At 42.7% G+C, this 25,965-nt stretch overlaps 1 protein-coding gene across 3 annotated transcripts in view; it reads right to left on the bottom strand.

Moving 5' to 3' along the window:
- The window catches only part of UROS (uroporphyrinogen III synthase), a 38,395-nt gene that overhangs the window by 11,934 nt on the left and 496 nt on the right, over positions 1–25,965 (bottom strand). Inside the window, exons 1-6 of one of the 3 annotated variants that reach the window (XM_008166275.4) lie at positions 23,764–25,744; positions 20,551–20,629; positions 18,762–18,845; positions 12,558–12,654; positions 7,443–7,517; positions 2,198–2,272 (exon numbers count right to left, since the gene is read on the bottom strand). In XM_008166275.4, the coding sequence (XP_008164497.2) occupies positions 2,198–2,272; positions 7,443–7,517; positions 12,558–12,654; positions 18,762–18,845; positions 20,551–20,613 (394 nt within the window). In that variant the 5' untranslated portion in view covers positions 20,614–20,629; positions 23,764–25,744. Of the gene's footprint in view, positions 1–2,197; positions 2,273–7,442; positions 7,518–12,557; positions 12,655–18,761; positions 18,846–20,550; positions 20,630–21,010; positions 21,157–23,763; positions 25,745–25,965 lie in introns of those variants that run through there. The other 2 variants (XM_024103554.3, XM_005281908.5) reach the window with 2 other exon arrangements.

Genomic DNA, 25,965 nt, shown 5'->3' with positions numbered 1-25,965 from the left:
AAATTCTCTTCAAAACGCACCTTTTCTGCAAAACCCACAAATACTAACCTATAATCCAAAATTACAGTTACCCACAATTTTTTTAAATAATCTCAGAGAAAACTTTCTGTATTGCGTGATCTTTAGGACAGGGACCATGGGTTGTTCTTTTATGCCTTGTGCAGTGTTGTATAGGCCAAATATTACTACTTCATTTTTCATTTCCAGAATTTTTTTTCATTTAAGTCAGCAGCTGTCTTTCTTGATTATTAAGAGGATTCAATTTATTTAAAAACCTGCTTATGCAATTTAAAAAAAAAATCTTGCAGCCTTTCTGTAAATAAAAGTTTGACAGCTCTAATCCTACTTTTTCAATTGGCTACATAAATCTCTGTTGTGCATAAAAGACTGTACTAAAACCCTCTACCCATAACAAATGTTATGTCCAATGGCCAAAAAATAATCTATCTAGGTTCTGACCCCATGCCCATCACTACAGTATCTGAGCACCTTGCTAAAAGATACATGTAGTCAGCAGGATGATAAGGTATGGTCAAGTAATAACATATTTAAGACAGCAGCTACACTAATTCACCTAACAGCTAGAATAACTGCACTGATCACCATCTGTGTTTCTGCATCTGGCTGCCCAAAGGTGGACCATTTTCACTTTAGTGGTTAAATAAAATGACTTTTCAAAGCCTGGGTCATTCTCTGTTCTATTGATGGATACTGCCTATGTCCCTAAACCAATGTTTTCTCCCCCCCTTCCCCCCCTCCCCCAATGTTTGGAGCAGAAAGCTCTCATCTCCCTGGCCTGTAAAAAGCAATTCTTCAGTTGAATCTCCCTATCTCCCCAATCTTCAATTTCACTGTCTCTTTGAGACTGCATTGCAGTTTCCTTAACACCCTGATACCTTGCATTGCCAGCAGAGGGACAAACTCAGTATTCAGTGGATTTAGGGTACAGAGCACCTAGACACTTGGTGCACAGCCTCCCAGAGTTTCTACAGCTGGCACACACACACAGAGCTCAATAAATCTCAAAGCCTTTTTAACATTAATTCCTGCCTAAATCTGTTGATCTTCTCTTGTTAAGCATCTCATCAAGCAGATATCAATCTGAATTTGAACACACTTTGAAGTCAGTATGAACATCAGTTACGAACTCTCCTAAACACTATATATATCAGAAGTTCTGATACCAGTCTCACTTCCTTAGCAATTATCTCTTATGGCGTAGGTTTCTCCTAATTCTAGAATCCCAGCTGTTTGATCATGAAACATCTCTGTACGGCTTGTAGTTGTTCTATCTTACAGTTGCCCAATAAACAATAATCAGCCACCAGCCTAAACATGTTTCTCAAAAACACTACTACAGGGAAAACTGATACTTTAAATTTCTGATTATGGAGCTGGTTGGTTCCCCACTATTTGTGCATACAATACATAACAATTTTAATAGCATGGCTATATGCAATCCAGGCCAGTATAACAAAAACTAATAAACACATTACCTAAGCTTTCTAAATTAGCATTTTCCACTGGACCGGCTGGCTTGAAATCACATAGAGCAGACAAAAGTTTGATACTGTTAGAAGTAGCTAGTAGTCCCGCATTACAGCTTTCACCATAACAAAAGTTAAGTTCAGCTTTCCATTGGAACCTTCCTCCCACCCCCGCTTTCTTAACTTTCTCAAAACAATTCTTGTTTGGGACTTGTCTGGTTAATTTTGAGGGGGAAAGGGTTATCCCTTTATCTACTTTTGAATCATAGGACAATGGCAGGGGAAGGGGGGGAATGCCAGCCTCATTTGGTTTGGGGTAATGTCTAATTTTGAAGCAAGGAAAGTCAGTATCAAAGGGACATGGAATATCAATTGCACCAAGATAGATAAACAGGCTACATCTGCAGCTCTGCCTTTCATTACATTATAAAAGTCATGGCTAATAGGGTCAGTAAATGCCACTTTGTCTGTTGGACCATAAAATATTTTATAATTATTATTACAATTTACTTCATATAAACTAATATACCAATTGGATACTGTATAGCACAAACCCATTTATCCAAAACATGTTGGGGACACCTGAAGCATTCCAACAAGAGGGTTTTCAGGATTCTATTGAGCACCTCTACACAGACTATGTGCAGTATTTTAAAATAAATTTAAATAAGTTTAAATGTGCCTTCACTGAAAGATTTCTGCATACTTACTTGCGCAAATGTATGCAGCTAGTTTTTCAGCATTTCCACACTTTTCTCCTTGTGGAGCAAGGCCAATTTCCTCCACTGTAAGAAAAGTAACAAAGAAATATATTGTTTGACAGAATGTGACAACCAATCTGATTTTATTTTCAGAAACACTTGAATGGAAACAGGAGATCCAACTTGATCCATCTTTTACTGAACTTTCTTTAGACTTTCTTGAATCATTTTTTAAAATAACGTACCATCTAAGGATTTGATCCTTGATCACACAAAGGGAACTGCATTAGGAGAGCAACATGGGGGATTATGGAGTGTCTGAATTTTTTTCTGGAGTCGGTTTGTGAGTAAGGCTGCGAGTCTGTCATGGCTTCTGTGACTTTCCGTGACCTCCGTGACTTCTGCAGTGGCTGTTGCTGGCTCAGCAACAGCAGTTTGGGTGTGTGGGAGGAGACTCAGGGGCAGAGGGTTGGAAGGTGCAGGGGGGTACTTACCTCGGGGTGGGGGGCTCCCACTGGCATGGCCCTGCAGCTCCTAGGCAGCGCAGGGGTCGGGGGGGCTCCGCACCACACGCTGCCCATGCCTGCAGGCCCCTCCCTCACGGCTCCCATTGGCTGCGGTTCCCAGTAAATGGGAGCTGCGGCAGCCGGCATTTGTGCCCCTCCGCTGCCTAGAAGCTGTAGGGACATGGAGCCGGGTAGGGAGCTCCTGCCAGCCCTGCCAATCCTCCCCCCGCAGCAGCAGCAGGGATCCCGGGCCGCGCGCCTCAGCCCGGTTCTCCTTCACTCCCAAGCACCAGCAGGGTCCTGGGCTGCACGCCTCAGCCCAGCTTCACGCCTGCCCCCAGCACAGCGGGGGTCTCAGGTCGCACACCTTGGCCTGGCTCCCTCCCCAGTACCAGCAGGGGTCCCGAGCTACGCACCTTGGCCTGGCTTCCCCCCCCAGCACTAGCGGGGATCCTGGGCCACATGCCTCAACCTGGCTCCCTCCCTCACCCCAGCACCAGCGGGGGTCCCGGGCCACCCCTCTCCCCCGGCCTCCCACCCAAGTTTTAGTCACAGGTATTTTTAGTAAAAGTCATGGACAGGTCACATGCCGTGAATTTTTGTTTACTGCCCGTGACCTGTCCATGACTTTTACTAAAAATACCTGTGACTATGTCTCTTATTTACCTTAAAGGCATATCTGGTGGAAATCCCAAGTAGTTAACTATATAGGGTCAGATGTGACTGGCTCAAGCTTCCTTTCAGTCCATATTATTTTCTGTATCTTGACTGATATTGTGAATTGTGACCTTCTATGTGCAGTTAAATTAATCTCTTCTGTACTTCTAGAAATTAAATCCAGATTATCCCCATGCTAAGCAACCATTCAGGATCAGATTGTATCAGTCTTTTTATTTAATCCATATACGCTAAATATCACTAAACATTTTAGGTCTCTTGCACAAAAGCAAAACATCTGATGCAAAGCTAAGCTATCTTTTGTCTCCTTGAGGCTCTCACATACATCCTGGTGGCCTTAGTGAGATTTATCATAGAATAGAACAGGGATTGGCAACCTTTGGTATGTGGCCCGCCAGGGTAAGCACCCTGGCGGACCGGGCTGGTTTGTTTATCTGCCGCGACCGCAGGTTTGGCCGATCATGGCTCCCACTGGCCGTGGTTCACCGCTCCAGGCCAATGGGGGCTGTGGGAAGCAGCGCGGGCCGAGGGATGTGCTGGCCGCCCTTCCCGCAGCCCTCATTGGCCTAGAGCGGCGAACCATGGCCAGTGGGAGCCGCAATCGGCCGAACCTGCGGATGCGGCAGGTACACAAACCGGCCTGGCACACTAGGGGCTTTCCCTCAACAAGCGGTGGACTGGCTTTGAGAAACCACTGATCTAGTTCAACCCCCTGCTCAGAGCAGGACCAATCCCCAACTAAATCATCCCAGCCAGGGCTTTGTCAAGCCTGAACTTAAAAACCTCTAAGGAAGGAGATTCCACCACCTCCCTAGGGAACCCATTCCAGTGCTTCACCACCCTCCTAGTGAAAAAGTTTTTCCTAATATCCAACCTCAACCTCCCCCACTGCAATTTGAGACCATTACTCCTTGTTCTGTCATCTGCTACCACTGAGAACAGTCTAGATCCATCCTCTTTGGAACCCCCTTTCAGGTAGTTGAAAGCAGCTATCAAATCCCCCCTCATTCTTCTCTTCTGCAGAGTAAATGATCCCAGTTTCCTCAGCCTCTCCTCATAAGTCATGTGCTCCAGCCCCCTAATCATTTTTGTTGCCCTCCGCCGGACTCTTTCCAATTTGTCCACATCCTTCTTGTAGTGTGGGGCCCAAAACTGGACACAGTACTCCAGATGAGGCCTCGCCAATGCCGAATAGAGGGGAAGGATCGTGTCCCTTGATCTGCTGGCAATGCTCCTACTTATACAGCCCAAAATGCTGTTAGCCTTCTTGGCAACAAGGGCACATTGTTGACTAGGGTTACCATATTTCAGCAAGCAAAAAAGAGGACGGGAGGAGCCCCGCCCCTGTCCTGCCCTGGCCCCGCCCCATCCTGCCCTAGCCCCACCCACTTCCCCCCCCTCAGAACCCCCAACCCTCCCCCTCTCCTTGTCCCCTGACTGCCCCCTCCTAGGACCCCTGCCCCTAACTGCCCCCCAGGACTCCACCCCCTACCTAAGCCTCCCTATTCCTTGTCCCCTAACTGCCCCCTCCTAAGACCCCTCCCCAAATGCCCCCTAGGACCTTACCCCCTACCTGTACCCTGACTGCCCAAAACCTTATCCATACCCCCACCCCCAAAAAGCCCCCCCCCGAACTCCTGACCCCCCCCCGGTCTCTTGACTGCCCCCTCCAGAACCTCCCTGCCCCTTCTCCGACCCCTTGGCCCCCTTGTTGTTGGCCTTTCTTCGCCTAATGTCTCTGTGAGCTTGCTCAGGAATGGCCTGAGCCTCTTGTCCCGACACGCTGGGGAGCGGGGGAGGAGGAGCTCCAGACTGCTGGAGGTGATCTGCGAATGCAGGGAGGGATCTCTGCTGCAGGGGGGAGGAGGGGCTCTGTCTGGCTGTCGGAGCCCCATGTAAGTGGCACCATCCGGCCGGCTGCCCTGTTAGCAGTGCGCGCTCTGCATGGGGGGAAGTCCGGACATTTACAAATTCCCCCCCAGACGCTATTTTTAGCTCAAAAAGCCGGACATGTCCGGGGGAATCCGGACGAATGGTAACCCTACTGTTGACTCATATCCAGCTTCTCGTCCACTGTAACCCCTAAGTCCTTTTCTGCAGAACGGCTGCCTAGCCACTCGGTCCCTACTCTGTAACAGTGGATGGCATTCTTCCATCCTAAGTGCAGGACTCTGCACTTGTCCTTGTTGAACCCTCATCAGATTTCTTTTGGCCCAATCCTCTAATTTGTCTAAATCCCTCTGTATCCTATCCCTACCCTCCAGCGTATCTACCACTCCTCCCAGTTTATCCAGTCATACTGAGGGGAATAAAACCTGTATCTAGCTTTGGAGTCTTGCTTGTCCTCATGGGCATGCGATTGTAAGATATTTTTGCAGGGAACTGAACAATTGCTCAGGCTACGTACTTCACAAAATAGTGGTGGGATAGGCAATGAGATAGGTGCAAGGAATCACATCACATAGCTATTGACACCTACTAATGACGAACATCGTGCAACTTGTAACAAAACAGTTGCCATATAAATTCATCTTCTAATTCAAACAACAAAATGTCATCTACCATGCTGAAGTTTACAAGCAGACAGGGTTTACATGAAATTAACATATCATTTAAAATGTGCCAAATTAACAGGAGGGAAAAAAACCACAGTCCTGTAGACTTTAAATAACACAGTATTGATTTATCCTGCAGTACCCCAGCTAAATGTCAAATGTTCTACACTGTCTGATTTAGACTTTGGTTACCCATAACACTAAAAACCACACACACAATAGCTAACAATAGCAGAAAAAAATGAGAATCAAACTGTGCTGCTTGTCTCTTTATAGACCTACGTTACATCTTGTTTACCTATGTCATATAGTATCTTAATAGAAGAAAAGTAAAACTTGCATGGGACACCTAGGTCAGACTTAAACATAAACACCACGTTATAGAGTTATAACCAATGTATCAGGCCAATAGCAAACAGTGAACCTACACATTAGTGAAGTGGTTAAAATTAATTCAGCTAACCATATACTGAATAAGTCATCATTTATAAAATAAAGATCAAGTAAATAAATAAAACTGATATTACTGAAAAAGTGCAGTAAACTCCAATTAAGAGAACTATTGAGCATTGGCCTGCTAAACCCAGCATTGTGAGTTCAATCCTTGAGGAGGCCACTTAGGGATTTGGGGCAAAATCAGTACTTGGGCCTGCTAGAAAAGGCAGGGGGCTGGACTCAATGACTTTTCAGGGTCCCTTCCAGTTCTATGAGATAGGTATATCTCCATATATTATAAGGGAAGGGATGGCTCAGTGGTTTAAGCATTAGCCTGCTAAACCCAGGGTTGTGAGCTCAATCCTTGAGGGGGCCATTTAGGGAACTGGGGTAAAAATCTGTCTGGGGATTAGTCCTGCTTTGAGCAGGGGGTTGGACTAGATGACCTCCTGAGGTCCCTTCCAACCCTGATATTCTAGTCTACATAATAGCTGATTTGTGCTACTAGCCTACCTCTACTTTGAAATGCTCTCAAAACAAAAGGAAAACAACTTAAGTATCAATTAATAGAATTTCAACATATGGTAGAAGGATTCTTTGCCCACAGCATGAGTTATTTGTACAGCATAATTAAAACAATGTATACAATTCCTTTAAACTCTCTGATGATGGATCACAACATAGAAACAATGGGTGAAATCCTACCCCCTTGAAGTCAATGGGAATTTTGTCACTGACTTCAATGGCACTAGCATTTCATTCATACTATAAACAAACAGAAAATACATATGAATTCAATACCTGTTTTTTTTTTCTTTTTTTGACTAATCTTTTAAATCACCATTAATGTAATCGCAATTGCCTTATAATGGGGAAAATAACGTGCATCCCAGGGCCAGATCCTCAGCTGGTGTTGCTCTGATGATGTGTATAAAGCTGACTTTTTAGAAACTTTCACTTGTTAATAAAAAGGAGCTTCGTATGCCTTTGTCCTGGGAAACCTTGAACTAAGGTTAATGCTTCAAGAATTGGACTGAAGAGGTTGTTTTGTATAAGGGTTTCTTCTTTAATCCAGCTTACCTAGAGAAGCTGTAGCTTTTCCTACAACATATGCTGATTTGGTATTCCATTTTTCTTTAAGAGAATTACTCCAGGCTGTAAAACATTACATTATGTGTAAGCATTTGGCAATAAAGCATAAACACCAGAGTATTTGGACATTTGCCCAAAAGATTGTTTATTTATCTTGCAAAATCTGTGAGTGCACCAAAATACTAATAACCAATACTACATTATAAATGTCAGCAATTCTACGTGTACAAAATGAAGACTTTAAATCAGTTATATGGTTCACTATAAAAACAGTCTATAACATACTTCAAAAAGCTTTGGTTGAACAAATACTGTTTTCAATTACTTGTATAAAGTAGTATTTTTAATGCATACTTGCACAGTACCAGATCAACTGTAACTTGTAATCCTCATTTATATTTTGACATTAACTAGTAATAAAAACTCAGTTAAACTTGCAGAAGAAAAAGAATTCCAGAGCAAAAAGTGCATGATAAACTGATGAATTTCAAATTGTGCAATAAGGATATCCAATATCGATTCAGTCTTAAACCTGAAAGCTTAGACGTAGAATAAATGCAAGATTTCATGCCAACCAATCAAAGAATAGTAAATAAATCCTATATTCATCACTGGAATACTTTAGTATGCAGCTTTATTATTTTATAAAAATAATAAGACAAATGTATACGCTGATTGTGCTTTGAATAAAAAGAAAAAATAGATCTATCAATATGGAGAAAAATATTATCCTAGAGAAGCAGACACCAAAATAAAATGGCTAGGAAATAGCTTTTCCTTCTAAAAATGTTAGTTAAATTATAGCTTCACACTGAGCAATGTTGTTCGGCTCCAGCCTCCTCTTCCTCCCAATTCCTGAAAAACTGATTGAGCAGAGATAGATCTGATAGGTCTCCTATTATAATGCCTTATATAAAACAACAGTACAGACTCACATGAAATATACTGAGTTCATTTCTGCCCTTGAGTTTTTTAAAAAAAATGGCTGAATAGAAGTAGAAAAGACCCAGAGAGAGTCGTGCAAAAAAACCCCCCCAAAACCACAGAAGAATGGAAAGCCTTCCATATAAGGTGATATTGAAAAGATTGGGACTGATTAGCTTAGAAAGGAGTCTGAATAAGAGGAGACATGTGTGACACTACACACCTTGTATTCAGACCCTACACACTATTGTAATAATCTTCGTACAAATATTCCTTGTGAGGTTTCATTTCAAAACTAGTAACGCATTGATCATTAACATTTTTGCATGATGTATGCACAGGTGTGAAAAAAAAGTTATGAATATATGCTGGAAATATGAGTAAAGTGTGTTTAAACCAGGCATGTCAGGGGAGATGGTAAACAGGTCTGCCTTAGACAAAGGAATGTGTATTTGATTCTCTGACCAGCCTGATCTTCAGGCAAAGACAATGAAGGTCCACTTTTACATATTAGGTAAACAAAGCTGTTAAATTAAGAAAAGGGGAAAGAAAGAGCATGGAGCTTTCTTTACCACCAGACTTAATGTTGTCTTCCTTGCAGTTTGAAAAAACTTTATTTTGAGGGGTAACCCTCAGAAAAAATCATTTAAAAGGTTTATTAGGCCTGATCCACACTAACCCCCCACTTCGGACTAAGGTACGCAAATTCAGCTACGTTAATAACATAGCTGAATTCGAAGTACCTTAGTCCGAACTTACCGCGGGTCCAGACGCGGCAGGCAGGCTCCCCCGTCGATGCCGCGTACTCCTCTCGGCGAGCTGGAGTACCGGCGTCGACGGCGAGCACTTCTGGGATCGATCTGGGATCGATTTATCGCGTCTAGACCAGATGCGATAAATCGATCCCAGAACATCGATTGCCTGCCGCCGGACCTGGAGGTAAGTGTAGACGTAACCTTAGTCTATAAAGACAGGGGGTCTGAACCTCAAATGATAAGCAATTGAATGAACTGATTGTATACAATATTACTATATTATAAAAGTGTATAGAGTGAGGTCTTTTATGAAACCCTATGACACAATAGTGATTAATATCAGTGTGAACTGTATGTGTTAACACTACATAAGAAATTATGGAAACTCATAGGCTTTCCTGTCTGTGACCAAAGGGAGAAACAAGTTTTCCCCCAGATAGGGATGAAGGTAGCTGTCTACCTGTCTCCAATGAAATTATGCAAGGTGTGACCAGAAATACGGGAAGTTCTATTTACATAGAGATCAGCAGGGGAAGGGAAGACCACAGGAAAGGAAAAACAGCATGAGGTCATCCTGCCTCTTGAAACAAGTTCATTGAACTTTGGAAAATATAAGCAAGGGCAGAAGTCATCTTTGGCATCCATCACTAGACAGACAGAAGGGAACAGAGCTTTTGCAAGCTGAGAAACATGGATCCTTCCACCAAGGGCGGGGGTAGAGAGGAAGGAAGGGTGGAAGTCTCTGGAAACTGAATATAGGTGAGAAACCATGTTGAACAAGGCCCGTACCTTGCTAGATTAAGTTTTAAACTTTTAGCTGTGTGTTTTCACTTTTATTTGCTTGTAACCCTTTCTAACTTTATTCCTTTACTTGGCATGACTTGGCCTACGTCCTATGTTAATAAATTTGTTTTATTTTTACTATAGACCAACTCAAGTGTTGCGTTTAAATGGAAGCATGTATTTACCTCATTTAAGTTAATAAGCGGTGATGTGATTTTGTGTCTTCAAAGAAATAAGAAGATTTGTTTGTTCCTCTAAATTGTCCAGGAGAGGGCTGGACAGTGCACAGCACATGGTTCTGAGAAAATCTGGGATTGGAAGTGTGTTGGGGTGACCAGGCTGTTGGAAGCCAGAGAGGGGCTGTAGTCAGGCTGCTGGGATCACAGCTGCTGCACCAGGGATGTCTAGAACACAGACACTTCAGGGTGTGACCTGCATGCTTGTAGGCTAGCTGTGAGCATCCCAGGCTGGGAGCTACAGTAGCAAAGCATTCTAAGATGCATAGGTTGCAGGGCAAATAGTTGCACAACCCCCCCACTTCTCTGGACTGCACCCTGACCGATGACATGATAGAGGTATATGTAATTATTTAAAATATGTATGTATTCCAGTAGTGCTCAAAAGCCTGAATCAGGATTGGGGCCCAACTGTAACAAGTATTGTACAAATACAAACGAGATGGTCTTTGCCCCCAAAAGCTTAAAATCTAAGGTGCTAATCCTGCAAACACTTAAATACAGGAACAGTCTCACTGAGCTGGTATTACTTACATGTGTAAAATTACTCATGTACATGTTTGCATGATCAAAGCCTAAATATGGAGAAGGTAAATCAGGTATTTCTAATTACCCTTGCTCATAATACAAGAACGAGGGGGATATCATTTGAAATGAAAAGATAAATACATTTAAAACTTGTGAAAGGAAATAATTGTTTAAACTCATTGCCAGAAGATAAAACATTGAGTTCTAGAGTTTAGTAGGATTTTAAAAAAGGATAAGATAATTTTATAGTTAATGAGAACAATCAGAATTATGTTAGTGCGAAGGGATGTCCACCCCACACAAGGCCTGAAGGGGTTAAGGTGGCGAGATGGGCCAATTAACCACCTAGGCAGCACCTGAAGGAGGTGGCAAGGACTAATTAGAAATGAGGCTGAGCTGGACAGGAACAGACTGGGCCTGTATAAAGCCCAGCAGCTCAAGGCAGATGGGGGCTACAGAGAGTGAGGCTACAGTCACTCCCAGGATAAGAGAAGGTAAGGTAGAACATAGCCCAGGGATACAGCAGTAAGATTCAGGACTGTGCAGACCTTGATGGCTTGTTGTAGGGTCCCTGGGCTGGAACCCAGTATAGAGGGTGGGCCTGGATTCTCCTACCAGCCACTGGAGAAGTGGCACTGTTAAGGGGCAATGAATGGGAAGATTGCCTGGGACAGTGAGACCAGAAAGACTTTGACTCCCCAGAAGGGGAGTACTAAAGTGACCTGGCTGGAGGGCCAAGCCGCAAAAGGAGAGCAGTTGAGTCCTGAGAGTGAGAGGCACAGAGAGAGTGATGAAGTGCCACTGCAGGAAGGGGCCTTGGCCTGGCAGAGCTAATCCCAAGGAGTGAGTAGAGCACCCCAGGACAGTTAGATAAAAGTATTAAAGGGTATATATCCTTGTTCTATGGAGAGTAAACCAATTATTAACTGTCTGGGGCCACGTCTACACTACCCGCTGGATTGGTGGGTTGTAATAGATCTATTGGGGATCGATTTATCGCGTCTCGTCTAGACGTGATAAATCAATCCCCGAATTGAGACCCGTGACACCTCGGCAGGAGGAGTAAGCGGAGTCGATGGGGGAGCTGCGGCAGTCGACTTGCTGCCATGAGGATGGCCAGGTAAGTCGAACTAAGATACTTCGACTTCAGCTATGCGAATAGCGTAGCTGAAGTTGCGTATCTTAGATCAATTTCCCTCCCCCAGTGTAGACCAGCCCTGGGAATAGAAAGAAACTTTCTCTATATGTGGGCTATTCAATAATTGTCCATTTATATGCTTTCTTGCACCTTCCTCTGAAGCATCTTGTACTAGCCACTGTTAAAGCCAGAATTCCTGACTAGACAGACTATTGATCTAATCTGGTATGACAATTTCTATGTAATGTTCCACAAGACTTTTCCACCCAACCTGGTGCATTGCTGTTCATTCATTATCATTTGTTCACTGTCTTTTCACTACTTTTCAATCCACATGACATATTTTATATTCAAGATTTGAAAAAACTGTTTCAAGTAAGATTTCATGCATGCATGATGATGGGGATGGCCAGTTTCTAGCGGCTAGAGAATTTTCAGCGGACACCTATGTACAGTCCCAGAATATACCTTTATATATTAAAAACTGAAATGGATTCCTTAGTTGGTGCTTACTACTGTCCTAGCATTACTAAGAAGAATAACAAACAAAATCTCTACATGTGAAAACTCACCTAAGCATAAAGCAGCATGGTGCCTTTAAATATTCAAAGTCAATTATTAGATACGATTTTTTTTAATATACACATACAGACACACTAAGTAGACTGGTGGGAGCGAGAATGAAATTTACAAAACTTCACTTAAAAAGACATAACCAAAGGGATAAATCTGCACTTACCTTCATTTTTACTATTCTCTCCCAAACATAACTTTGCAGCTTCTACCGCTCTTGGGCTGGTAAAAATTAAACCCTCATAATGATCTGGATGAGAGAGCTACCAAAAACAATTTAGAAAATATATTTAGATAAACTCTGAGAAGTTCAAAAAACATACAGTGAAGGTTACAATTTTACAATATGAATGTTACAAAGTGGCAAATATTTTGATCACTTAATACAAGTAGCAGAAATATTAATGAGATTTATAACACTAAATTCAGGTTAACTCAAACTTTCACACAAGACAATGTTAATTCTGAAATCTGAATGTAGGAACAGACATAAATTCTTCTCACCAGACTTGTATGTGAGAAAAGTGTATAGGGTGACCAGATGTCCCAATTTTATAGGGACAATCATGATTTTTGAGTCTTTTTCTTATATAGGCTCCTATTATCCCCCACCCCCGTCCCAATTTTTCACATTTGCTGTCTGGTCACCCTAAAAGTGTATGATGGTTTTAAAATTCTTACAGGGGAAGCTAATAATTATTGCTAGCAGTAACTCAGAAAGTAGCGTGAGGGCAGGTGCTTGCCTCATTGCCAGGGTGAAGACTAGTTCAGATTACTGTCTATGCAAAAAACACCACCAATAAAACATTTTCAGTGGGATCCTAATAATTGTAGGCCTTGTCTGAACATAGTAACAGATTACACAATTTAAACTCAGCACTTCAGGCAAACTCACTGGTAAAGATAAACAGTAAAACAAGTTTATTGATTATAAAAGATAGATTTTAAGTGATTATAAGTGATAGGCAAAAAGTCAGGTTACCATAAGAAAAGAAAATACAAGCACGTAGTCTACACTCTCAACTCTATTAGACTGGGCAACATCTAAATTAAACAGTTTTTCTCACCCCACTGGATATTGCAGTTCAGATTACACAGATTTCACCCTTGAAACCTAGGCCAGTTTCCTCTATTGGAATCTTCACTCTTCTGAGTGTCCTTCCTTGTTGCTTACAGCATAGGTGCAGGGAGGAGAAAAGGCAAAGCTTGGGGCCCCTTTGTGCTGTTTTATACCCTTAGTCCATGTGCTTGGAGAACACAAGTCCAGGCATGTCTGGTGGGCATTGCTGAGTCCCCAGGCAATTCCCCTGATGTGGCCTTGTGCATGTGAGTCATTGAATTGTAACTCCCTTGCTGGACAATGGCTGTTGATGGTTGTTGGACACCCGCCCGGGCATTGGTTATCCCCCTCGTTATTGTCTTTGGGGAGGTAGTATCTGGGTGCTTCCCAAACCCACAGCATATTTTAGTGACAATCATACAATGCAATTCTCATAACTTCATATGAAGTGATGATATACACATTTAGATGGAACAGTGGGTTTCAGCAGATCATAATCTTTCCTCTGATACCTCACATGGCATGCTTTATATGCAATATCACAATTATATATAGATGATGAATCTGAGGGCTACCGGGCATTCCCCCAAGGTATAGAGTGTCACAACATTTTAGATGTAAACTCTCTTAATGTACAATCTAAATCCAGCATCAGGTTGGAAAACTATGAAGCAGTATTTCAAATGTTCAGGGTAGCTGCAGGTGCGTTTCTCCATCCATGGTCCCTCAAGGGTTACACTTAAATGTTTCTGGCTCCCAGCCGTCACCTCTCCTGGATGGAAACCAGTGTCTCACTCCTTTCTGCCCTGGGGGCTTTAAGGCTGAACAGCTCCCAGCTTTATATTGCAATACCTCAGTAAGCCAGTCTGCCTAAAAGGCCAGTGCCTGTCCTTTGCTTCCTCTTTGAGGGCTATGACCAGTGTATTGCCAACACTTACAAATTACCACACAGCTCCTTCTAAGCCAGCACATTTATTGTTAAGGTAAAATCATCAGTATATAAAAACAACAACAACAACAAAACATACACGCATGCTACAAAGCTTACCAGGGTCACTCCCAATTTCAACATAAGTCACTGGTAATGTCAGTCTTTCAAACAGGGATAGCTCAGTGGTTTGCGCATTGGCCTGCTAAACCCAGGATTGTGAGTTCAATCCTTGAGGGGGCCACTTAGGGATCTGGGGCAAAATCAGTACTTGGTCCTGCTAGTGAAGGCAGAGGACTGGACTCTATGACCTTTCAGGGTCCCTTCCAGTTCTAGGAGATAGGATATCTCCATTAATTGATTTATTTATTAAACCTGACAACTAGGTTTTCCCCATGGTTGCAAGTTCATATCAGTCTTTAGATCAAGAACCAGAATGAAGGCCCTGAGTTATTTTAAGATGGGGCTATTTATCCAAAAGTCCTTTTTTGTCTGTTGGGCTCTGGAAAATCTAGTTTGAACTGGAATATGCAAGCCTCCCTTGGAGGTACTGCAGTACCTTTCTGGAGGTGTTATAAACTGAGTGATTTGTGCTGATCATCCCCTACTGTTTTCAATTTCTGAAGGAGCTGTGGTAACCCTCACCTCTTGGAGCGGGATTGGAGCGCAATCCCTGGCCCACAGATGTACCATTCATACATTTAATACAAAAGGGTCTCCCAAAGATATTACAGAAAGTTGCCTATCTGTCACAAGTATATTGAAAAGTGGATTGCTTCTGTATGAGATGATCCTTTAATTTAACAAATGCATTCTAAGGGGAGTCTTCCTCTGTGGGATGAACAGCTCTTTTGCTCCAATCCCTCAGACAGAGACAAACACCTACAGGATCTCTATCAAGCGTTCTTAAAACTACAATACCCACCTGCTGAAGTGAAGAAACAGATTGACAGAGACAGAAGAGTACTCAGAAGTCACCTACTACAGGACAGGCCCAACAAAGAAAGTAACAGAATGCCACTAGCTGTCACCTTCAGCCCCCAACTAAAACCTCTCCAGCGCATCATCAAGGATCTACAACCTATCCTGAAGGACGATCCATCACTCTCACAGATCGTGGGAGACAGGCCAGTCCTTGCTTACAGACAGCCCCCCAGCCTGAAGCAAATACTCACTAGCAACCACACACAACACAACAAAAACACTAACCCAGGAACCTATCCTTGCAACAAACCCCGTTGCCAACTCTGCCCACATATCTATTCAAGGGACACCATCATAGGACCTAATCACATTAGCCACACCATCAGGGGCTCGTTCACCTGCACATCTACCAATGTGATATATGCCATCATGTGCCAGCAATGCTCCTCTGCCATGTACATTGGCCAAACCGGACAGTCTCTACGCAAAAGAATAAATGAACACAAATCTGACATCAGGAATCATAACATTCAAAACCAGTTGGAGAACACTTCAACCTCCCTGGACACTCAATTACAGACCTAAAAGTGGCAATTCTCAACCAAAAAACTTCAAAAACAGATTCCAACGAGAAACTGCAGAACTGGAATTAATTTTCAAACTGGACACCATCAAATTAGGCCTGAATAAAGACTGGGAGTGGATGGGTCATTACACAAACTAAAATCTATTTCCTTATGCTAATTTTTCCTCCTACTGTTACTCACACCTTCTTGTCAACTGTTTGAAATGGGCCATCCTGATTACCACTACAAAAGTGATCTTCCCTCCTGCTGATAATAGCCCACTTTAATTGATTTGTCTCGTTAGAGTTGGTAAGGCAACCCCTATCTTTTCATCTTCTCTCTGTGTGTCTGTGTGTGCGTGTGTGTGTGTGTGTGTGTGTATATAATATATATATATAGTCTTCCTACTGTATTTTCCACTCCATGCATCTGATGAAGTGGGTTTTAGCCCACAAAAGTTTATGCCCAAATAAATTTGTTAGTCCCTAAGGTGCCTTACCTTAAAAAGTTTATATTTGTTTTTTAGTTTTAATAATCATGTAACAGACCCAGGTGCTTGGCAACTGACTCAATAAGAATGCCTAAACAAACATCAGAGTAGAAGGTTTAAAAAAATACAGGAAAGAAAATCAATTTTATGAGAATGAATTGAACATTTTGAAGTTGTTTCTAGCTTGCAGGGTTCAAAATGGAGCAATTTCTCACGCTCCTTCCCCCCACCCCCCAAATTTTAAGGAAATACCTTTTAAAAAATGTTTGAATTTTTGTGTTTTCCTCCTCTCACTTTTTGCCACCAAGTGCAATAAAATAAATTATGTGCAGGGACATAATTTGTCAGTAACTTTTCATTTTTCCTAACCTTTGAAAAGTTGTAAAATAGCAAAAGGAAAAATGAAACTAATTCTGCCACAGTAATTATTCAGACGTCTCCAGTTCTTGAAGAGTCTGAATTTTCATTTTTGCTTTTGCCACTCTAGCTTCTCCAAGGTAAAGAAGTTTTGAAAAGTTACAGTGGCAAAGGGAAAAATGAAAAAGTGACACCCTCCCTCCCCCAAAAACCTAGCTATGATTAATTTGATGGCAAAATGGAGGGGCGAAAGGGGGCAATAATTAAAATTTTTGAAACTTTCAATTTCTAAAAAACAAAACAAAAAAAACCAGAAAATTTTTAAAAAACCAAAAGCTTTTTGTGAAAGTTTTGAGTTTAGTACAAAGACCATCTTTTGTCCCCAAGATGTTTCAAAACAAAAAATGTCAACCAGTCCTACTAAACACATTTCTTTTCTGTTTCTTTCTCCAGCTCACATAGTCTTTCCCTCCTCTCTCTCAAGTCCACAAAATCCCCATTATTTAGAGCATTCTGTGGAACACACCACTGGGCACCTGTCAGGTAGGGAAACTTGAATAGTAAACAGTGTCCTTAGAATCTAGAAAAACAACAAGGAGTCTGGTGGCACCTTAAAGACTAACAGATTTATTTGGGCATAAGCTTTTGTGAGTAAAAACCTCACTTCTACACGGCTACCCCCTGATACTTAGAATCTAGGCAACAGGTGGTTCAAATCATACAAACAAGTTCTTACTAAGGCCTATCTTTTTCTTGCATAAACCCACCTTCCTGTATATACCTTCCTTTATATACATCCTAGTGTTACAGCATGCTATGCCATAGGCAGGAGCATAGAAGAAAGCACAGTCAGATCTTGGTTTAGTTTCCAGTTAACAAACAGAGGTCACTGATGAGCAGCTCAAACCACTAAGTGTGCTGTCCCCATTCCCAGTGGTTTTCAACCAGGGGCCAGGGTGCCCTGAGGGGCCACAAGCAGGTTTCAGGGGGTCCGCCAAGCAGGGCCGGCAGTAGACTTGCTGGGACCCAGGGCAGAAAGCCGAAGACCCACCACATGGGGCTGAAGCCCAGGGCCCCAAGTCCCGCCACCCGGGGCTGAAGCTGAAGCTTGAGCAACTTAACTTTGCAGGGCCCCAGGCAATTGCCCTGCTTGTTACCCCCTAATACTGGTCCTGGCTTTTATATACAGAAAAATAGTTGTTGTGGCCATGGAGTTTTTATAGCATGTTGGGGGGGGGAGGGGGGCTCAGAAAGAAAAAGGTTGAGAACCCCTGCCCTAGCCCCCATTAGTTTGGGGGAACAAGAAAGCAAGTCCTAAATTCAAAAGCTTGTTTTCTTGCCAGGCAGCAGCTCCACTTCCATGGCAAAGGCTTCTAGGCAATTGACCTAGTATTATAGTCACTGCAAGACTGGCTATAGCTCATCCCAGCTGAATCTGTCAGGTTAGTTACATGAGAAGAGACTACATCATCTAAGGGCTGGTCTTCACTACCTGCCCGGATCAGCGGTAGAAAATAGATCACTCGGGGATCGATGTATCGCGTCTCGTCAGGACGTGATAATTGATCCCCGAATCGACATACGTACTCTACCAGCACAGATAGGAGTAAGCGCCGTTGACGGGGGAGCCATGGCGGTCGATTTGCCGCCATCCTCACAGCGGGGTAAGTCGGATCAGATACGTCGAATTCAGCTACGCTATTCCCGTAGCTGAATTTGCGTATCTGAAATCGACCTCCCCCCCTAGTGTAGACGTAGCCTAAGGATGTCAGAGGGATGAGTTTTGCATGCTCAGTAAGTTCTTCACCATGGTTAGTAGCAGCTTTTTGGTCCAATTAGGCAATGAGGGACGAGACTAACAAGATACATACTTAAGGAGGGGACTAGAGTTGTGGAAAAGTTCTTTAACTCCCTATCAATTCAGGAGAGAAATAGCAATACAGATAGCAGTGAGGGGGTATTATTGAATCAGGATTAGTCTTTGTAGCTTGGCAGTCATAGGGCATAATTTCTCCAACAGGACTACTAAAAGGTTGAAATCTTACCTTTTCAAAGAAAGTTTGAAGAGACACAAATTCAAATGACAAAACAGGGATTAAAGCTGCTTCAAATCCATATAATCCTAATTCCTATGGATAAAAGTATATCTAGTCATTGGAATGCATCACAAATAGTGGTTATTTATAAGACTGGGCTTTTAGCAGCAGAACTATTCAACTACTTTTCTGAACTAAAATCCAACACTATCTATGGAATTTTTGGTTGTTTTTACTGATGAATTTAGTGCTGCTGAAAGATATTGTACTGACAGTCCTGGAGACTGAAGCCCTCTATTTATCCATTGAACAGGTACAATATAAGCCAGAGTGGGCAAACTTTTTGGCCCAAGGGCCACATCTGGGAATAGAAATTGTATAGCGGGGCATGAATGCTCACAAAATTGAGGTTGGGGTGCGAGAGGAGGTGAGGGCTATGGCTGGGGGCGCGGGCTCCAGAGTGGGCCCAGAAATGAGGAGTTCAGGATGCGGGAGGGGGCTCCGGCCTGGGCGGGGGGAGTGCGGTGGGGGGGGGTGAGGGCTCCGGCTGGGGGTGCAGGCTCTAGGGTGAGGCTGGGGATGAGGAGTTTGGGGTGTAGGAGGGTGCTCTGGGCTGGAACTGAGGGGTTCGGAGGGCGGGAGGGGGGTCAGGGCTGGGGCAGGGGGTTGGGGTGCGGGAAGGAGTGCAGGCCCCGGATGGGGGGGCGGGCTCTGGGGTGGGGATGGGGATGAGGAGTTTGGGGTGCAGGAGGGGGATCAGGGCTGGGGCAGATGGTTGGGGCATGGGGAGAGGCTCAGGAATGCAGGCTCCGGGCAGCGCTTACCTCAAGCAGCTCCCAGAAGCAGTGGCATGACTCTTCTCCAGCTCCTAAGCGGAGGCGTGGCCAAGTGGCTCTGCACGCTGTCCCGTCCGCAGGCACCGCCTCTGCAGCTCCCATTGGAACGCCAGAGGGGGCCATTGGAGTGGGGCCATCGGAGCACATAGGAACTGGAGGGGGGCCATGCCACTGCTTCTGGGAGCTGCGTGGAGCAGCCCCCAACCCTGCGCCCCGGCTGGAGCACCAGAGCAGGGCCCTGTGGCTGCTTCTGGGAGTGGCCCCCGAACCTGCTCCCTGGCTGAAGCGCCGGAGCAGGGCAAGCCCCAGACCCTGCTCCCCAGCGGGAGCTCGAGGGCCAGCTTAAAATGGCTGGTGGCCGGATCCGGCCCGTGGGCCGTAGTTTTCCCACTCCTGATATAAGCGGTCTGTCACCACTGATGTGCCTCAGTACTAAGGGCCCAATCCTGCAAATTGTTGCATACTTGGAAGGTTCATTAAAGCCAGTGGGACTATCTGCACAAGTAAGAACTGCCCACGTGAATAGGGTTTGCAGAGAAAAGGCCAATTATAGGGGTAAAAGGTATTTAAGTATCCAATTATGTTCTTGGACTCTCAATGGAGACTGCTAACAATTGTTTATAACAATTACAAAATACTGTAATCATAATTCTGATCTATGTGAAAGCAAACTGATATTTAGTCATTTACCCCGTTAAAAACTAAATTCAATAACAATGGATGATTACCAGCTAAGAACTTTAACTTTGATTTTACTGCATAACTATCATATCTAAAACTACTTTTTGTAATAGTGCAAATTACACTGGAAAGTTAGTTTTCTCAATAGATACTAACATTTCAAACACTTTTTCCTAGTTTTGTAACATCCAAGCAACTCAATGTTTAATTGCTAAGTATTATTATTAATTTAATAGTGAAACAACACAAGGGATAGCTTCCCCCACCCCCAAGTTACATACTTGAATATATGGATCTGGTCCTGAGTCTCGGTCTTTGGGCTCCTTCAGTAACAGAACCTTCATTGTTTACCAAAAATGGCTACAGAACATTGAAACACAACAAAGAAATATCTAAATTAGATCTAGAGGACTTCTCTCTGTACAATGCCAGTAAAAGTTATGCACCACAATAAACAGCATAATTGACAGATACACTACTGTTTACATAATGAGTAAGCAGTTAACGAACATTCTCTGGGAGTGAACATCCACCCTGATAAGGCCAGCAAAAAGTATGTTGGTTTTGAATGATACCACTTACAGAGAGACAAACGACAATGAAAACCAACAAAAAGAATGCACTTTAAAGGAAAACACTTTTAAAAAGGAATAATAATCTAAGTAACATATTAACATAGTAATATAATGAGCATCCTCTGACAGCTTTGCTATTCTATTCTATATTGGTTCTTATACTGACCTCATCACATGGTATTTGAGCACCTTCCAGTGGTGCACTAAGCCAGCGTTTCTCGCATCCAGCCACAGCCGCCTGGGCAGTGATGGGGGGGGGGGGGGAGGTGGGGGAAAAGTATTGGCCCCTCCTCTGGGCCTGCAAGTAGGGGCTGGGCCCTGCCCCCAGGGCTGGCTCTACTGTTTGCCGCCCCAAGCAGCGTGCCGAATTGCCGCCGCAGACGGCGGGGGCAGTCCGTGTGCCATTAGGGCGGCACGCGCATTTCGGCAGCAGCGGCAATTCGGCGGCAGCTTCTGTCTTCACCCAGAAGACAGAAGCCGCCGAATTGCCGCCGTGGGCAGCTGAACGTAGAAGCTGCCGCCGAATTGCCGCCGCCGTGCAAACACGCGTGCTGCCCTAACGGCACATGGACAGCCCCCGCCGTGCGGGGCGGCAATTCGGCGCCCTGCTTCGGGGGGGCAAAAATATACGGACTGCCGCGCCTTGCAGATTGCCGCCCCAAGCACCTGCTTGGAATGCTGGTGCCTGGAACCAGCCCTGCCTGCCCCACTCTGGAGCCACAAACGCCAGAGCCACAGCCAGTGTGAGTTCCCCACCTTCCCGTAGCCAGAGGGACTCATCCAGCTTCAGCCCTGGGGTGGCAGGTGGAAAGCTTCAGCCACGTGGCGGCAGGCTCTGGCCACTGGGGTTCAGGCTCACCACCTGCCTCATCGCCTCTAGTCCGCGCTGCCTCTCTCAGCCCCTAACCCAGCCACCCCATCACCCCTGGCCCCCAATGCTTCCCTACCCTCCACCCCATCCAAGGCTTAATTTGTCCCCTGGCTTGCCAGGGCTGTGTAAGTCTAATGTGAAAAGTGATATTTGTATGTTTGTTAATATCACTTTTCTCTGCCCCACAGCTAGCTAACAAGTCTGCTGCTGTGAAAAGTGATATTAACAAACATACAAATATAATTTTTCATAGAAGCAGACTTACTAGCTATCAATTCTATTTAAAAGAAAAAAACAAACCAAAAAAACAAAAGAAACAACAAAAAAGACAAGAACATGCAAAGCACCTTATTTGTATTTCTATTCTGTTTAGGTCCAGTAAAGAATAGAGACAACTGTACATTGTTGTTATTATTGAGTCTGCAAAAAACCCAACAACCTTACATATATAAATTACAATGATTTGGACAGGTATATGTGCATATTTATTTGTTTTTCCTAAAATTAATTACGTTTTTCGGAAAAACTGTCACAGCAGCCACCAGCAAGAGTTGGTGGCCGCACTCTGAGGACACCAAAAAATGTGTTGTGAGAACCCCTGCACTAAGCTACATAACTAACATCTGTCACATTTATTCTTTCATCCTCTCCCCATGGAGAAAAGTGTATGTAGCAGAATGTTTTATCTTGGAATTTATTTTAACAATATGTGTATTTCAGAGCACACACTTCCAAATGAAGTCAACAGAAGCTGTGAGAGCTCAATATGTCTGAAAATCAGACCCCATTGAAGTCAATGAGACCAGCTAGTCGTGCTTAAAAATAGGCATGAGCTTAGATACTTTGCTGAATTGGGGCCTAAGTGACTTCTCTCCTACAGGACGATTCAATATCAGAGCCATGACTGGAACTCATAGTACTACTTCCTGTTGCTGAGGTGTTAATCATGTCTCCTGAGATAAGGTTGTGATGACAGTTGCATGATAATAAGTCTAATTTTGACACACACATCCTCTTAACTTTTCATAGGAAGAAGATATTCCTATGAACATTTTTATGCTTAATTTAGAGGCAGCAAATATTTTGGGGAGTGTCAAACAGAGCTTTTTTTTCTTGAAAAATACGTGTTCTTGTGATTTTTTTCAGCCATTTATAACTTTGAAACAAAATTCCAAAGTCAAAATAAACAAAGTTTGGTATACCCCTCTGCAGAGTATAGGTTATTAGAATTTTGATTTTGAAACTAAAGGCATTAACAATCTTTCATGCTATTGACTGAATCTCCACTAGCCATTCCACCATATAAAATGTAAGCATTTCAAAACTTCAACCAGTTACTGATTAACACTTAAGAAAAATGAACTTAAAGCACTGGCAGAGTTGTTAAGGTTCACTGAAGGAGAATCCATTTTTGGAAGAATTTATGCAATTTACTATAGCACAGCTCTCCTCTTGTAGACATTAGCAAGTCCACAGGAGGCAACAGAAGGCAATGTATCGGGGAAGATCTAAGCCCAAGGTCCCTGCCTGTGGCTGACAGACCAAATAAGATACACAGGAGGACATCTCTGCTCCAAATTCTCTAATATAGACTAATGTAGTAGGTCTCAACTTTGGCAGACTTCATCAAGCCCTCAGGAGGGTATGTGCCTTTCTATCTGTCTGTCTGTGAGTATATACATGTTGGTGGGGTTGGGGGGTTCAGATTTTTTTTAAAACATAGGAAATTCACACAAACTTTAACTTACTCTTAAAAGTTGTTCCAGTAATTACTACAACTGTTATATAAATTACATAAAAAGAAAATTACGATTAAAAAACTCAACAGTCTAAGCCTTAGAAAGTATTGAAATTATTATTAAGGAAACATATATGTACTGCAATATCCTTATAGTTCATACATTCTCTTAACAATAATGACACACACACTTCATAAATTACCTGACCGCAACATGAACTTACAAACTTTTCCAAAATATACATCACTAATTATATACTTTAAATAACAGATGGCATACATATAATGACATTTTAAGAAATCCTTTCACCTCTTTGAAGATAGATGTATAATGTTTAATAATACTAAGAATGAAATAATCAAAAATGTGAATCTAAGAAAAAATGAAAATCGTCCCAAGGCAATAATTCTACTAGGGAAGAGTAAAAAAGCCAAAATAGAGTTACAAAACCCCAGAATGAAATCATAAAGTTGATTCAGGTGCATTCTGGAAGGAGGGGAGGTGTCATTGATGTTTTGGATGTAGTCAGAACCAAATTATCTCCCCATCATGTAGCCTGTGTCAAATACAGAATAATAGTAAACAGGTAAGCATCCATACTTAGAAGCTTATTATAGGCTTCCAACTATCAAATGAATTCCACTGTTTAGTTCTTATGGGCAAAATATATATTAAAACTAAAGAAAAATTATTGGGAAAAGTCTTGTAATATCACAAACTACTCTAATATGCAATTAGCTGAATGCCCACTTTACACAGAAATCACACAACTTATGTTTTGGACTCAGCCATCTGGTTTACTTTGAGTAAGCCTGCTTGCTCCTGATACCATGAACATCTTTGGCTTGCTTTAATTTCTGCCAGAAGGCAGCTACTTTATTGACTTCAAAGGGATTGCAAAGTGTGTGACTGAAAACAGAATTTGGGCTAGAGCGGCTGCAGATTTGTGCACTCCTGTAATATTTGTCATGCCATGCTAGTGTCCTTTGAGGGGCTTTGGTGCACCTGCTGTAAAAGCAGCTACAAATCTCTCTGAACCTTGTGTTGTCTTTTCCTTCACAGTTCAGGCAGGTTTATGTGGCAAATATATTGACATGTATGATCAAATATAAAGTGATATAATGCACCAGTATGGCAATGCTCTCACGCAGCAGGGATGTCCTATAGAAGAGACAAACCTTGCATTGTTTTGGCTACAGCCTATCCAAACTCATTTTTCTTAGCAATTATGCCCTAGGACAACTGACATCACCGTGAATGTAGGCACAATGCCACCCTAACAGATGGGGATGAGTACAGACAGCCAAAAAGCCGAGTATGGGAAAATATGCATGTTGAATATGGTATTCCCAAATCAGAAATGTTGAAACAGCTGTTATTGCTGAACTTGTACTCCCATGACTAAGTGAATATATAATCAGTACTTAAACTATAAATTGGATTTCCTTTAGAAATAATACTTTTTAAAAGTAACAGCTTTTGCGGCTTATTACAATGTGTTATAGGTGCCACAGAAACAGGAATAATAATCTGTATTTATAATGGATTCTTCAAATCCTTGAGACTCTGAGAAGGAGCCCCTGAAATTGGCTAATGAATTATTATTCTGAACAGCTGGATTCCCGCTGAATAAACTGAAAGAGTATAGAACTCTGTGAGATATTTCTGCTATATAGAAGAGTCCTATGTATCCTAGAAATGGTGGAAATACATGAATAATGCACACAATTTCCTTGGCAATATATTCAATGTGTTCCCACATATACTTAAACATTACGCTCCTTTACATTAGCTCCATTTGTCAAGAGATATACACAAACTTGTGACCAACATTAAAAAAAGTTTATGTAAAGAAGAATCAATGGAAAATGAAGTCCATTTGCTCAGTAGCTGTCGATTTACATCTGGAAATCAGAAATGATTCAGAAATGTTCCCACTGCCAATTCTTTGTCTAAAAGTCAAACCCTTAAAATGGACCACCAGATGCTTTTCGAACAGACTCCAAAATCTTTTTATTTACTTATCTTTTTTTTGGTTATTTTCTCTGGAGTCTGGACCTTCACTATACCTTGAGCAAGAAATTTGGACCTTGACAAAAAGTATTTGATTATCCCTGCCTTAAAACAAGTAACTGAAGCCCATCTTCCACTCTTGGCTAATTCAAAGAGTCCCTCCTTCATAGGTGTTTCAAAATGCTATCATTACAAAGATTGTTCTTCAGTGCTAATGTAAATTGCATAAAGTGACCTGTAAAGGGAGGAGGGAGAGGGAGGGGCTTTTGCCCCTTTTTTGTTCTTTTATATATAACGATATATAATGGAGGCCTAAAAAGTGAGGTGGAGGAGAGCTCTGCTTGATTTTTTACATTGGAAATTAAGGTTTTATCTACCATGTCAGATGCCACGTATCACTAGAAACCTCCAGGACTATGAAATTACAGAATCAAACAAACAAACAAAAGGAAACCTTAAAAATCGGAGAGTTGATTTTATTTATTCATAGCATTTAAA

Source organism: Chrysemys picta, chromosome 7, assembly GCF_011386835.1.
Source record: "Chrysemys picta bellii isolate R12L10 chromosome 7, ASM1138683v2, whole genome shotgun sequence".
Classification (NCBI taxonomy): Eukaryota; Metazoa; Chordata; order Testudines; family Emydidae; genus Chrysemys; species Chrysemys picta.
The sequence above is the reverse complement of the archived record's forward strand: the minus strand, read 5'-3'. Positions and strand labels throughout refer to the sequence as shown.